The following is a 14,511-nucleotide window of genomic DNA, read 5'->3' as shown; positions in this document are numbered from 1 at the left end:
GTCTTGGTGTTTAAACTTGCTGTTAAGGACCTGCTGTACTAGAATTCCGCTGCATAATCTTAGAGATGTCTCAATCATGGAACTTTTCTTTTGCATTCGTAATTTATGTTATATTTAAATAATGACTTTGTAACGACCTTTGTGTCACGTTATCTTTTGTAAACGCTATCTTTTATGAATGCAAAACTGGTTTTCAAATAGCATGTAGTACTTGACCGTGTAAAGATCCTGTTGTTGACGAATCGTACACGATGGTTTTGTACGGGGCGTCACAGAAAAGTATGTAAAAACTGGACTATAACTCACCTTAAAGCAAAAGTAGTAACCACACAAAATGCGAACAGCGAACGAAGTAAGTGATCAAGAATGATCACAACGCCGACCTATAAACAAAGCAGGTCGATATAAATAACTAACTTAGGTCAAGTCTTAGTATGATAGCTATTGTACTTGTTGCAAATAAACATAGAACAACACTCAACATGCTTCGGTTTGATCAGTACAACGTAAGGACACGTACTTTCTATTTTTAGAAAGTTTCTATTTTTAGCAGGTTTCCATTTTTGGAAAGTTTCTATTTTAGGAAAGTTTCTATTTTAGGAAAGTTTCTATATTTGGAAAGTTTCTATTAGAATTTGGAAAGTTTTCATATTTAGAAAGTTGCTATTTTAGGAAAATATATAAGTTAGGAAAGTTTCCTTAATTAGAAAGTCAACAAAAGTCAACTGAAAGTCAAAGTCAACCGAAAGTCAACTCAAAAGTCAACCTTGATCAAACATAGTCAACATTGAATTTTAAAGTATAAGTTATATTAATAATATAAGTTATAATGTTATTTAAAGTCATATATGTATAATTATGTCATAACATAAGTTTAATTAAATTAAAATAAATTATTAAGGTTAACATAAGTTTAAATGATATAATTAATATAACATAAGTAATTAATTAATTAATTAAATAATAATAAAAAACATAAGTATTATTAATTAATAATGAATTATTAATCATATCATAAGTATTATATTATAATTATTAAATCATAAGTATTTAATAATTTAATTATAATTAAATAATAACTAAGCCTTATAATAATTAAATAATTAATTAATTCTTATTATAAGTCTTATTTCATAATATAAGTTTAATACTTACCATAAGTATTTTTCATTAATAATAAAAGTATTATTAATCATAAGTTTAATTAAATGTTTAATTAAATCATAATTAATTAATAAATGATATAATAAATATGTATATCATAAGTCTTAAATTAAAATAATTACTTTTAATATCATAAGTAATTTATTAATAATGAAAGTCATTATTTATGTCATAAGTCTTATTTAATAACCATAAGTTTTATTTAAAAGTTCATCGCGTCATAACTTGAGCCCCGGGAATCAGTTTTCGGCGAGTCTTATATATATCTTCACCTAACCAACCCACCCGACACATTAGTGTACTTAAGAACACCCAAAGAACAGCCACCAAGTCGTGACCTACAGCCATTAATCAACTTGGAGCATTAATCCGCTCAAAAACATGTTTTAGTCATAACGGGTGATCCGTGGCTCGGATTTCGATGACCCGAACATGAAAGTTTATCCAATCATTAATCCTAACACACTAGTACACCCTAAATACTCCAAAATTGGTCACAAATTCACAACATACCTGAAACAATTCGTTTTCACATTTTAATTTCAATTAAACACCATTTTAATCATATCTAGAGCTCCGGGAATCGAAATAACATGAATCCAGAGTCTAAAATTAATGTCTCGATGAGATGAACTTATCTAAACACTTTAATTTCACTTTTATATCAGTTATGTTCACAGAAATGATCAAACAAACTGCTGTCCCAAAACAATCAAACCGAAAACATATATAATCGAGCATTTCTACGCATACTATCAACAATACAATAACATATAATCATCATACAACCAATATAACATACAAAATCAGTAAAATATAAGAAAAATTAAAAAACTAGGGTTAGGGTTTATACCCTAATCGAGAATCAAGAGATATGGTTGCGTAGAGAATGATGAGAGGAACACGTTTATGTAATTGATTTGATGATCCAAGCAATATTTGATGAAGATGATGATGACTAGTGGTGGTGGTGGCGACAGCCAAATGGGAGAGGAGAGGGAGAAGGAGAGCAAAAATAAAAGGTTTAGGTTTAGTGAGAAATATGATGAAATGAATTATGAAATTGCAAAAATGAAAAGCAAGGGAGTATACCCCATGCCTATTTCGGCCAAATGGGTTATGAGGGTGGGCCCCATGGCCTAATTTTGTTAATTGATAATTTCCTTGTGGCCCGAAAGCTCGAACGAAACCCGAAACGCGAAAACACGACTACGCGATTGAAAAATCGGAGAGATAACAAATACGCGACGAAAACTATATATAAACACTATATATAAATATATGACTTTAAAATATCATATTTAAAATAATTAGGATTTAAAAATCCCAAAAGCTCGACCGTTGGTTTGAAAACCGAAAAGATTCGCCGGATAGAAATCCACGATACGTAGAAACGTACGGTTTAAAATATGAATACAAATATTCACATAACACATAATATATTATTAATAAAATAATAATATAGGTCATAGAAATGACGTGGCACGAAAAAAATTAACGGGCGTTAAATAATAAACGGTAAAAGATAACGGAAAAAGTAGGGTCGTGACAGAGTGGGTGTCATGGAACCAAATGGGAAGCATGTCTCATCAAAGGTGACATGTCGAGAGAGGATGATTTTTTTGGTGGTAAGATCCAGACAACGGTAACCCCGATGATTGGAGGGGTACCCAAGAAAAATACATGGAGTGGACCGAGGAGCAAGTTTGTGTGTGGTGGGAAGGTGACGGTAGCAGAGGCAACCGAAGACTTGGAGAGTGGCGTAGTTAGGTTTTTGTTTGTAGAGACGGAAGTACGGGATGTCATGATTGATGACGGGGGAGGGAAGAATGTTAAGAAGGTAGGCTGCCATGTTGAGCGCTTCCACCCAGTAAGTGGGCGAGAGATGAGCTTGAAAAAGCAGGGTGCGAATTAGATTGTTAATGGTGCGGAGCATGCGTTCGGACTTTCCGTTTTGCTGAGAGGTGTGAGGGCAGGAGAATCGGAATTGAATACCATTAGTTTGAAGAAGTTGATGAAAAGCAGCGTTGTCGAATTCACCCCCATTATCACATTGAAAAGCTTTGATTTCTTTATTAAATTGAGTGCGAACAAATATACGAAAATGTATGAATGTGGCAAGTGCGTCAGATTTATTGCATAACGGAAAAACCCATACATAATGCGAAAAATGATCAAGAAAGATAATATAATATTTTAAACCACTAAGACTAGAAATAGGAGATGTCCATAAATCCTAATGGATAATATCAAAAGTAGCATGAACATTAGAACTATAAACAGAAAAAGGGAGTCGCACATGTTTACCAAGCTGACAGGCATGACAAAGAGCAGGGGACGGTGATTTATTACAAATAATATCGTTATTAGAAAGGAGTCTTCGGAAAACATCATGTCCGGGATGTCCGAGACACTGATGACATGTCGTCGGACTAGTGAGAAGAGCTTGTTGAGAAGAGTGAGAGGTGGGTGATGTAAGTGGGTAGAGATCCCCGGTGCTATCACATCGGAGAAGCAGACGACGCGTCAAATAATCGTTCACAGAAAAACCAAAAGGATCAAATTCAACGGAAACTAGATTATCACGAGTAAATTGACGAACATATATAAGGTTTTTAACGATGTTAGGGGTTACAAGTAAATTATTTAGATGTAATGGTCAGTGGACATTAGGTAACAAGCTATGGCCAGTATTAGTGACGGGAATGGTGTTCCCGTTACCAACGGCTACTGATGAATATTTGCAATTATTAAGAACAGTACTAAGATTATTAATACAGGAGGTAAGATGTGAAGACGCACCCGTGTCCATGTGCCACCCGGCGTCACCGTAATCAGGCTGAGCTGTGATAAAACATTGGGCTTGCTGTTGGACCTGCTGTTGAGCTTGAATTATTTGCAGAAGCTAATTTTGGGTGTTGAACATTTTATTATTATTATTTTAAATCAAAAGTTTATTACTGCCCAATATTTAGGCAAAGGGCAAGATACGGCCTTTAATAAAAAAAAAAAAAAGGTGCAACTATCCACTATATCAAAGTGGGCCACTTGTTTCAAAAGTCATCCCCTTTCCAAATCAATTTAACTCGTGCAGCTCTTTTCTTTCTGTCTTTTTATTCTTTTTTTTCTCTCAAGAAAGAATTTCAGAAACAGATGCAGATATTGTATATATCAAAAACTGTATTACTCCGTATGTGAAATCAAAATCAGTATTACTTCGTATGTGAAATCAAAATCAGTATTACTTCGTATGTGAAATCAAAATCAGTATAGATATTTGTATAGTTTGTATCATATCTATGGCGGAGGAAGTGAGAATCACTAGTTACGACGTCGGTGCCGGTGACAACGGCGGTGGCGGCGGTGACCAAAGTGATCGAAATTCCAATTGAAGATGATTGGAGGTGTCGGTGATATATCAACCCCCGAAAATACACAGTTTTCCGGCTAAACAGGAATTTTTAGGTAGCAGCAAGCGGCGGTCAACGGTGGAATCACTAACGTGGATGGCAGAAAGATAGTATATATATATATATATATATATATATATATATATATATATATATATATATATATATATATATATATATATATATATATATTGGGTTGATGTTGCAGCAGGAAGGTGAAGAGCAGCGGTGTATTACGAGTTGAAGGTCGATGTTTTTTTTTTTTTTTTTTTGGGTTATGCTAATAAGGCATCTGATACCATGTTGAATTGTGTGTATAATGAAGATGATCTTATTTCTTGAATAGTGATATGAGAGGCTTTATAAAGCCAAAACCCTAGCAATGGCAAGTGGGCTAAGCCCAACAAACATAATATATGAGATAAAGAACTATGCATAAATAATATATCTAACATTATACACCATAACTTGATCTTAATATATAGACTCTGATCAAAAAATATTTCATGTCACATTTAAATGGCATTAAAATTAAAACAGAAGACCAAATCTAGCTGCATAATCATAAACCGATTAAACTGAAAACTGAGACAGACAGATTAATTTGTACGTGTCTAAATCAAGAAAGAGATAAGAATTTTTGGACAGTGGTAGGGCGACAAATGTCAGACAATTGTTCGCCAGACCACGCCGAATCTGCAATCAGCGAGCTAACTCGACGTCCTGGATTAAACAGATCCCACCACACATAGGTTGAAGGGTCTTCACAAGCCATGTTCAAAGACATGCATCCACGAATCGCAGTTTCAGTACCCGTGCCACAACATGCACTCTTTACATTCTCGATACCTACAAAATTCATCAAAAATATATGCTTCAATAATAGAACCATCCAAGTTGAGAAAAATAGAACAAAAATATTCTAGGCTTTTTATTTATTTATTTTATTGTTATTACTTTTTTATTTTTTGCAAAAATTGTGTAGATCGGCAGAAACACTCAAACCTCGTGTTTCCTATCGAAAACCACCAAACTCACACCGTAAGAGACCATTGTTTGTAAAATACCTCCACATAATACCAGTATGTGACGGGAACAAGACTAGTCCAAAAGTGGCAACAGGTGTAAATTCTTGACACAAATGGGGCCTGCACCTACGCCCACATTTGCAAAGAACTTCCACATAACAGGTCCCATTTACGGAGTATAACTTAAGGATTAAGTATTAATCAAGATTAGTGCAAACGAGAAATATAATTTCAAGTTTTAAATCATACCGTAAAGGTAAGGATTATTTATAATCTCCCTAATTGCGCGATAAGTGTCACAAAAGATCAACTGAGCGTCAACCAATTCCATATTTAGGCGTACAATGCGTTGCTCAAGAAAGGCATTGTACTCCAAAACATAGTTGTTGATGTCATCTGCGCAAATAACTCCATCTCCACCACGATCATCATCACGTATTGAATCATTTGTCGAATGCATAAACCTTGGAGTACATCCTAAAGGGGGTACCCCCATAAGTAAAAACTTCCTCACATTTGAGCCATAAAGATATTGAATAGCATTAGTCATTTGATCTACCAAAAGTTGAGATAAGTTTTCTGCGTTTGTTTTTCTAGTTTTGGTAGGATTGCTATGGAAGAGATCAATGTAATCATCTTTACCAAATGAGATGTAGAAGATTGTAGACGATTTGATGAAATCGTTGGCGGTTTCTTGGCCAAGTTCTAGTTGTAATAGTTGAAAAATCTCGTACGCTTGGCGTAGTTGTTGGTTAAGGGATTGGAGAACGGGGTTCGTAGGGCTACTAAGAATCGTGGCTCCCGTTGAACCTAGGTTTACGCCACGTAGAAGCACCTTGGCGGATCCGTTTTGGCTGTAGAATGGTATTGGATATGGCAATCCAATTTTTTTAGCTACATTAACAACAACAAATAGAGCACAAAAATATGTCAACTAGCAGTTTTTCTCTTTTTTAAAATAAACGACCGTAAACTTACATATTAACCATAGGAGTTAATTTCGAAAACGAAAACACCAAGATAGTCGAAAGTGATGTTATCAATCACCCCGGACATTTTTGACAGGACCCAATTTTCGCCCAACAATATGTCCAACATAGGTTCACTCTAATATCAATTGGTGATGAGTGTTAAATATTTGGTTTTAACCCGTTTAATCGGAAAACCGAATTTAATGAAAGTGAAAAAATAAAACCCAATATGAATTTTATGTTCTTTTCGGTTTATATATAAAAATTCGGTTTCCGGTTCCTAAAATTTCAATATTGAAAAAATAGAACCAATGAAAATGGGCGAGTTTGTATGCACACAGGGGTTGATATATTCACCATGATTTTTACTTCTTCCACCATAACTGTGCATTAACAGATTGTACGGTACAACCTGTTAATGCATAAGTTATTGTGGACGAAGTAAAAATCATGGTGGATATATCCTCACCCATGCAGAAATACCAAGATACGGTTCATAAGACCGATTCTTTGTCCAAATTATAACCGATATATAAATCACTAAGATTACACTCTACAACACGATGGTTGAAAAGTAGCCCATGAACTTATATGTACACATTTAATTCTTTCGGTTTTCGAAGTGAGACATAGATTTGCACCGACATTTTGATTTTGAAGATAAAAGAAAATGGTTGACATAGAAATAAATAATGATAATTAGGTTAAGAAAATTACCAAGAAGGTGAGGAAGAATGGAAGACGGAGGACCATCGCAAGGATGTAAAGAGAGGTTATGAAGGAGAAATGGGAAAAATAGTGTGTTTTCCCCACAATCAACAGTTGAATCTCCTAACACATACATTGCCTTAATCTTATTTACTACCGTTGAGTTGCTATCCACATTTTTGATCAATAATGTTGGGATAACAATATGAAGTAGAAGAATAACAAACTTCATTCTACCTTTCATCATTAATTGCTTTCTCTTGTTTTTTATGTTAACTAATAACTCCTAAATAGTATTTCTAAACCAAAGAGATAGCTCAAATGTAGTTCGAATATTGTTAACCATTATTATATTTTTACATAAATAATGAATTGATGTGTGTTTTACTTGGAATTTTTTTTTTACGTGGTATCCCCACACCTTGTGTTTGGAGCTTTGGTTTAGGTCATGGGTTCGAACCTCAATCTGTCCATCCTATTAATAAATCAGACTGAAATATGGAGCTCCAGATTGACTCCAGGGGAGTTTCTCCCGGATTCATTCAGGATTCAAACCCCGTCCGTCAGTCCCTCAGGATGATTTAAAGATTGGGTTCCTGAATGCCATTCGGGTTTCTTCCCGAAAGCGCGTGTGTGCGTGGCATATGATCGCGAAGGTGATTAAGTCCCCTCTAAGTGATGCCGACAACTCGCCTTTAAAAAAAAGTAGACAAGAAAGTATTCAACACAGGTAAGAACATCTAAGATTAGATGTTATTATCTTTACATGGCCGACGGATTCTGTTAGCGAAAAGGGTTATTTAAACTTGATCCGATTAGAAGATGGTAGGTGAAAGAAGATGAAAGAGAACTAAAAAGATCACCAAAAATTTGTGTGGAGAATGTTAAACGTAGCCCTTATAACTACGTTAAAACATATCATATTTAAGTTTTACATTATGTTGAATTAATTGCAAAGTATGAATATTCCTTTTTTAATATCTACTTTTCTTATATAATTTTGGTATTAGTGGTATTCATGGCAACGTTTGGTTATAAATATGAAATTAATTTTTATATGGAATGATTAAACGGGCTACGTTTATCATTTTTCTTTTAAATATACTGAGACATTTTTAGGAGAAGTACCATTTAAACTTAATTCTATAACTATTTAGGGTGTGTTTGTTTACCTAATAATGGAATGGTTCAACGCTGAATGTTGAACCATTCAACATTCAGTTGGTTTGTTTCTGACATCTGAATGACAAATGCTGTTGTGGTTTAGATATTCAGTGTTGAACCATTCAGAGCTGGGATAGTTTCTTAACCATTAAACGCATAAATTTATGTAAGGTCCTTTTTAAATTATTCAAAAACACTTATTAAACAACTATATTCTAGTTATTATTCATATAAATGTTAATAAGGTAAATTTACATCATTAACATTGTTCCTTTAAAATGATTATCAAACAGCTTATAGTCATTCGAAAGCAAACTCATTCAGAACCTTAAAATCATTCAGCGCTTAACCATTCAATTTATCAAACACACCCTTAGTCTATAATGTAGACTCGATGTGCATGTATCAATCTAATTAGGTTCATCATGAAATATATAGGTTGTACTAGTGAAATGACCCATGAAACCACGGGTTTGTTTAAACGAAAACGTTTAATGATATGTCTTAGGTATTAAGTGAACATAAATGCTAAAATCATTTAGTTTAATGACCCGTGGAACCAAATAGTCCGACTAAGAAACTCGTCAGCTGAACATTTCATCAAACACCTAAAATGCATATTAAACAATCTACATCCAATCATAAGAGATAATATTGGTTGTTATTTTATTTTAAAATTGTAAATTAAAATATAAATTTAGAATTGATTTCGTTCTGCCTAGCTTTTATACCTTCGCGTACTCAATTCAAAATAATTAATTAAAATAATTCAAAATTATTTAATTTTAATAGTTAAAATAATTATTAATAAGATTTAATAATAATAATTAATTAATAAGATTTAATTTTTATTTAAAATTATTTAAATTAATGACATCACCCACCATGCTTAAATTTTTTTCTTTTTATTTTTGAATTTTTTTAACAAAGGAATTAGCCTAATATTTACATCATCATTTTAGAGATTTAATAGAAATAGATAGATAGATATTGAACGCTACACGAAGCATTATCGGATATTTTTGAACTTGATAGATTTTTAAATTAAACGATTATCTTCACTTGTATCATATAATCTCCTATTCTATTCCACCATGTATTCCTACCACCATGTATTTCTAGTTTCCTACAAAGATCACTATGTATAATTGTAATATGCCACAATGGTTGTCACTTACACCTAAAAGAAGCCGCAAAAACAACATCCGAGAAGTTTCTCCTTGTGTATTATGTACCTAATAACCTTAGCATTCGAAAACAAATGTACCACCTAATACGAAAAACTACCTTCACTATGATCATTATATCACGATCTTCACTTTTGGAGAGCAAGATAGTCTAAAGCATCAACAATATCTGCCACACGTGGTCTCATGTTAGGCAGTTCTTGAAGACACATTGCAGCAATTGCTAGAGCTTGATATAGCCCTCTTACTGGGTACTCACCCTCAAGAACGGGGTCCACCATCTGAGAGAACTTCTTTCGGTCTTTGAATAAGGGCCGTGCCTGAAATAATAAATGGTCAATAAGTTATTGTCCCACAAAAGAAGTCAACCGTCACTAAAATGATGTTTTAAAACATCCATTCCATTATATAAATATAATAGAGGTGACAAAATGGGCAGGTGAAAAAACGTCTGCCTTTTACGAACCAAAGTTAGTTACAACAGAATGAACGTTAGTTAATTTTATTAGCATTCGAACTATAAATAACGATGAAAGAAAAAACAATAAAACATACCCAAGAAACAAGATTTTGCTCTGTTGCAGGCTTTGAATTATCAAATGCTTTTCTCCCACTAATAAGCTCTAGAAGTACAACCCCGAAGCTATAGATATCGGATTTGAAAGTAAGTTGACCAGTCATTGCATAATCGGGAGCACAATAACCATAGGTACCCATCACTCGTGTCGATACATGTGTATTCTCACCCTGTGGGCCCACCTTTGCCAACCCAAAATCTGACAGCTTGGCATGATAGTCTTCGTCTAGTAAAATATTGGAGCACTTTAAGTCCCTATATATAACATGTGGGTTCATCTTGTCATGCAAATAGGCTAATCCCCTTGCTGCACCAGCTGCTATCTTCATCCTTATGTTCCAATCAAGCCGTTTTCTATTGGGACGTAAACCTGGCACAAGAAATATGATTTGTTAGTCATACTAATATTATGAAAAATTCTTTTTTTGAAGTAATTTACAATCTGAAAATTTTTCATTTTATATACTTATACGATTTTCCCAGCCCATAAAAACTTATAATTTTCGTGTATATTCAGTCGTATATGAGGGGCGGCCTGTTTGTCCTTAACGAGCAGGCGCAGGTTCGATTCCAAGGGCCGGGACTTAATTGGTACTGCCAGCAATTAGCTTCTCGGACGGGATTTTTTCAACCTTCAACCGTACTGCCAGGGTTGTCGCGATATAGGTTCCTCCTAACGCGTGTGTGGGTGGCATATGAACGCGAAGGTGATTAAGTTCCCTCTGGGTGATGTCGATTATGCCGTTCAAAAAAAAAAAAAAAAACAATAAGATTACTCATTGAACATCCCCAAAATGGCAAAAGAAAATCTGCCATCAAAATGGTACGGGGAAGTAACCATTACGATTTTATAGGATTATAGGGATGTTCGGGCGTGCATTTACTCGTTACTGCAGCGTGAACTAAACTCGATTATGCAAAATTCAGGTAATGGAACACACCAAGAATAATGGTTATTAATATGTGTGAAATCACTTAATTATTTGATTGATTATTTGATTATCATATAACATACAGTGTAGATGGTCCTCCAAAGAACCTAACGGCATGTATTCATAGACTAATATTCTTTGCTCTTCTTCAGCACAAAAACCAATCAGTTTCACCAAATTCGGGTGATCGGCTAAACCTAATGTCATCACTTCAACCACGAATTCTCTAAGCCCTTGACACCCATTCGGATCCAATTTCTTAATAGCAACAATCTGCAACCAAAATTTCAAGACTAATACTTTAATACAATTTCTCATTAATAACGTTTAATCGTTTCTTATTAAATTTTCTTCATTAATCAAAGATTACAAACCTGATCAGTGTCTTTTAGTTTCCCTTTAAACACTTTGCCATATCCACCTTCACCCAAGAAATTATCATCCTTAAAATTGTTGGTAGCTACGACTAATTGCGCATATGGGAATGCTCGTGCGTTGTTTTTAGTACTTTCTTGCTTATTTGGCGGATTACTTTCATCATTAGGCTCGTTAGCACTCGATATTTGATTAGTTTCCTTACCAATTTCTTTTTTTACTTGGCTACATGGAGCCAACTTGGACTTATCTAAGTAATGTACATAATGATATTAAAATAACTAATTAGTCCATATTATAGTACACAAAACACCATAAACTGTACGGAGTATGTTGGTGTGAATGTAGAAGGCAAACACAATAGAAAACAATAAAACATCAACATCATTAACTAGAAAAGGAGGAAAGACAAATTTCTTATTAAAAAGAAAAAGACAATCATCATAAGTAACACCATAGACGGAACAATTAATAACCTAAATTAGAAACAAAAACCAGATTAACAATTCAAATTTACCATGATCAATACTTTTTCAGGTTAACAATTACATAGCACAAATCGAGAAAAAAAAAAAAGAATAAAAAAAAAGTAAGGGCATTACAATAAACAGGTTAAGGGCATGCAAGTTTTAGAACCAAAACAAAAGTTGTTCAAAATATTGATAGAATATTTTATATTTTCCGTATATATGAAACTAAACATAGCAATTGATTGATTTGTATAAGGAAAAAAAAAATAGAATTTTTAGAATGTATTACTACACGGAGGAAGACGATGATGAAGTCGATTGTTGCTCGTGTTGCTCGTGCGGCTCATCCTCAGATTCAGAAACATAGATTTCTTTGTTTAGTTGTGGTGTTTTAATGTTTCGGGGTGTTTATGTTTTGAGATCTTCGTGTATGGTTATTCATGTTTCGCTTGTTTGTTAGGTTTGTTCGTGTTTTGGCTGTTTGTGCGTTCGTGTGTGGTTTCGTGTGTTGTCTAGCTTCTTGCTAGGTGTGTTTCTTTTGTTCTATATAATAATAATAATAATATCCTTGCTTTTCAAAAAAAAAAAAAAAAAAGAATGTATTACTACATTATAAACGTACCAGAAGATGAGTATGATTGATGGTTGTTTTTTTTATTAATTTTTGGTGTTGAATCTTTTTCTCCACCTGAGCAAAAGAAACAACCCATTGCCTCCTGTTTCTTCTCTCACACACACCTTTACTTTCTCTGTATCTATCTATCTATGTATTTTATATTTTGTAATTTTTTTATAGTAATATTAAAGATATATATACGGAGTATTTGTTAATATCAATTTTCGGAAGAAGTTGTTGTCAAGGGGTTTATATTTTTCTAATATTAATGTTTGGGTCGATCTTTAGAAAAAGGAGTTTTTTGAGGAGTTTCAAAAGCATGGTTTTAATTCCTAGGGTAACACCGGAGATGGGACCGGAAATGGATCAACTTTTTCGTTCTAGGCTTGTGTGAAAGATGGAATTGTTTCTAACAATACTGAAAAGGAGGAAAACGATGTCGTTTAATGGGTTTGTGTTATAAAAGTCAGAAAAAGCGTCTGCCAATTTTCAATACTTATCTCGTGACCATTTTACATTCACATGGATTTGATGTAGACACCATACCAAACTTCTCATTGTTATTTGCTATAAATAAGCATACTACTAGCAGATGAATGTATTCGAAATATACTAAGTTTTAATATATCACTTCATCTCATTATTCTTAGAGTATGAGAAGATATGATAAATAATAGACTACTAAAGGTAGTTGTAAAATCACGATATTATAACACGTTATCAGCATGAAGTGCTCCGTATAATCAAGGTTTATATAAGCAAGCACAAGTCACTAATCAAGGTAAGAAATTCTTTAACGATACCTTCTATTATTTATTAGTAAGGTAAATATTATTATCATCACATGTAAAATTATATTTCTGTAATCTAACTTTATTAACTTCACTAACATTTATATTTATGTTATTTAAGTTATATATGGTCGATTATACCGCCTGAATTATATTTATGTAATCTAACTTTTATTAACTTCACTAACATTTATTTTTATGTTATTTAAGTTATATATGGTCGGTTATACCGCCTGAATTATATTTCTGTAATCTAACTTTTATTAAATTCACTAACATTTATATTTATGTTATCTAACATTTATGATTACTTATGCAATTAATCATTATTTATTTCATGCATACTAATACAACAACAACAACAACAACAACAACAACAACAACAACAACAACAACAACAACAAAACCCAATACCACATAAGTGGTGTATGGGGGAGGTGAGATGTAGACAATCCTTCCCCTAATCGAGAATAAAGACAACTCATTTCTCCACCCAGAGTGAAAACACTCTCAAAAGTAAAGGAAGTCATCCCTCTCTCTATTCGACGGATAAATAGATTGCTTCCGAGTGGACCTTCGGCCAATAAGTAGGAAAAAGTTTTTTATAAAATAAAATAAATTGAGACGTCATGAAAATGGTAAAATTAAATTTCCATGGGTTTTAAATCCTACCTGAAATTTAATTTAGGCTCTAAAGTCAGTCAAGTTGCCAATAAATCGACGCTTGCTGTCGACTCAATAACTAGAGCCGACTCATGCATACTAATGTTTATTCTTAAAATTTATGCATAATATGTTTATTCTCTTAATCTTCGTATTTATACTAAATGTATGTATAGTAATCGTATTTATACTAATAAAATTGTTTTATTAAAATTATTATTAATACAACGAGTACATAACAGTTGTAATAACCCGTAAATTTACGGCAAAATTTAAACAAAAAATCTTTATATGATTTCATTTAACCTCGACTAATTCCGACGATTCACGAAAAATTATTTGTAAATAATTACGCATTAATTTGATATATTAATATTATTATTATTATTATTATCCTTTTTAAACAAGATATCAATAATTAATATCTTTATTATCAGTATTGTTATTATGAATAA

General features: G+C 33.1%; 2 protein-coding genes across 2 annotated transcripts; both read right to left on the bottom strand.

Moving 5' to 3' along the window:
• Window positions 1–5,193: 5,193 nt before the first annotated feature.
• LOC139870203 (GDSL esterase/lipase At4g26790-like) lies at window positions 5,194–7,513 on the bottom strand. Its single transcript, XM_071858041.1, has 3 exons — window positions 7,291–7,513; window positions 5,852–6,496; window positions 5,194–5,423 (listed from the first exon to the last, which is right to left on the bottom strand). Exons 1-3 carry the CDS (start codon window positions 7,511–7,513, stop codon window positions 5,194–5,196), a joined length of 1,098 nt encoding a protein of 365 aa, XP_071714142.1.
• A 2,019-nt stretch (window positions 7,514–9,532) lies between these two features.
• On the bottom strand, window positions 9,533–12,772 carry LOC139873152 (probable serine/threonine-protein kinase PBL5). Its single transcript, XM_071861082.1, has 5 exons — window positions 12,609–12,772; window positions 11,516–11,766; window positions 11,225–11,414; window positions 10,188–10,579; window positions 9,533–9,952 (listed from the first exon to the last, which is right to left on the bottom strand). Exons 1-5 carry the CDS (start codon window positions 12,694–12,696, stop codon window positions 9,761–9,763), a joined length of 1,113 nt encoding a protein of 370 aa, XP_071717183.1. The 5' UTR covers window positions 12,697–12,772; the 3' UTR covers window positions 9,533–9,760.
• Window positions 12,773–14,511: the final 1,739 nt, after the last annotated feature.

The sequence above is a fragment of the Rutidosis leptorrhynchoides genome, chromosome 10 (genome assembly GCF_046630445.1).
Source record: "Rutidosis leptorrhynchoides isolate AG116_Rl617_1_P2 chromosome 10, CSIRO_AGI_Rlap_v1, whole genome shotgun sequence".
NCBI classification, from domain to species: Eukaryota; Viridiplantae; Streptophyta; class Magnoliopsida; order Asterales; family Asteraceae; genus Rutidosis; species Rutidosis leptorrhynchoides.
This window is presented reverse-complemented; position numbering and strand designations above follow the sequence as displayed.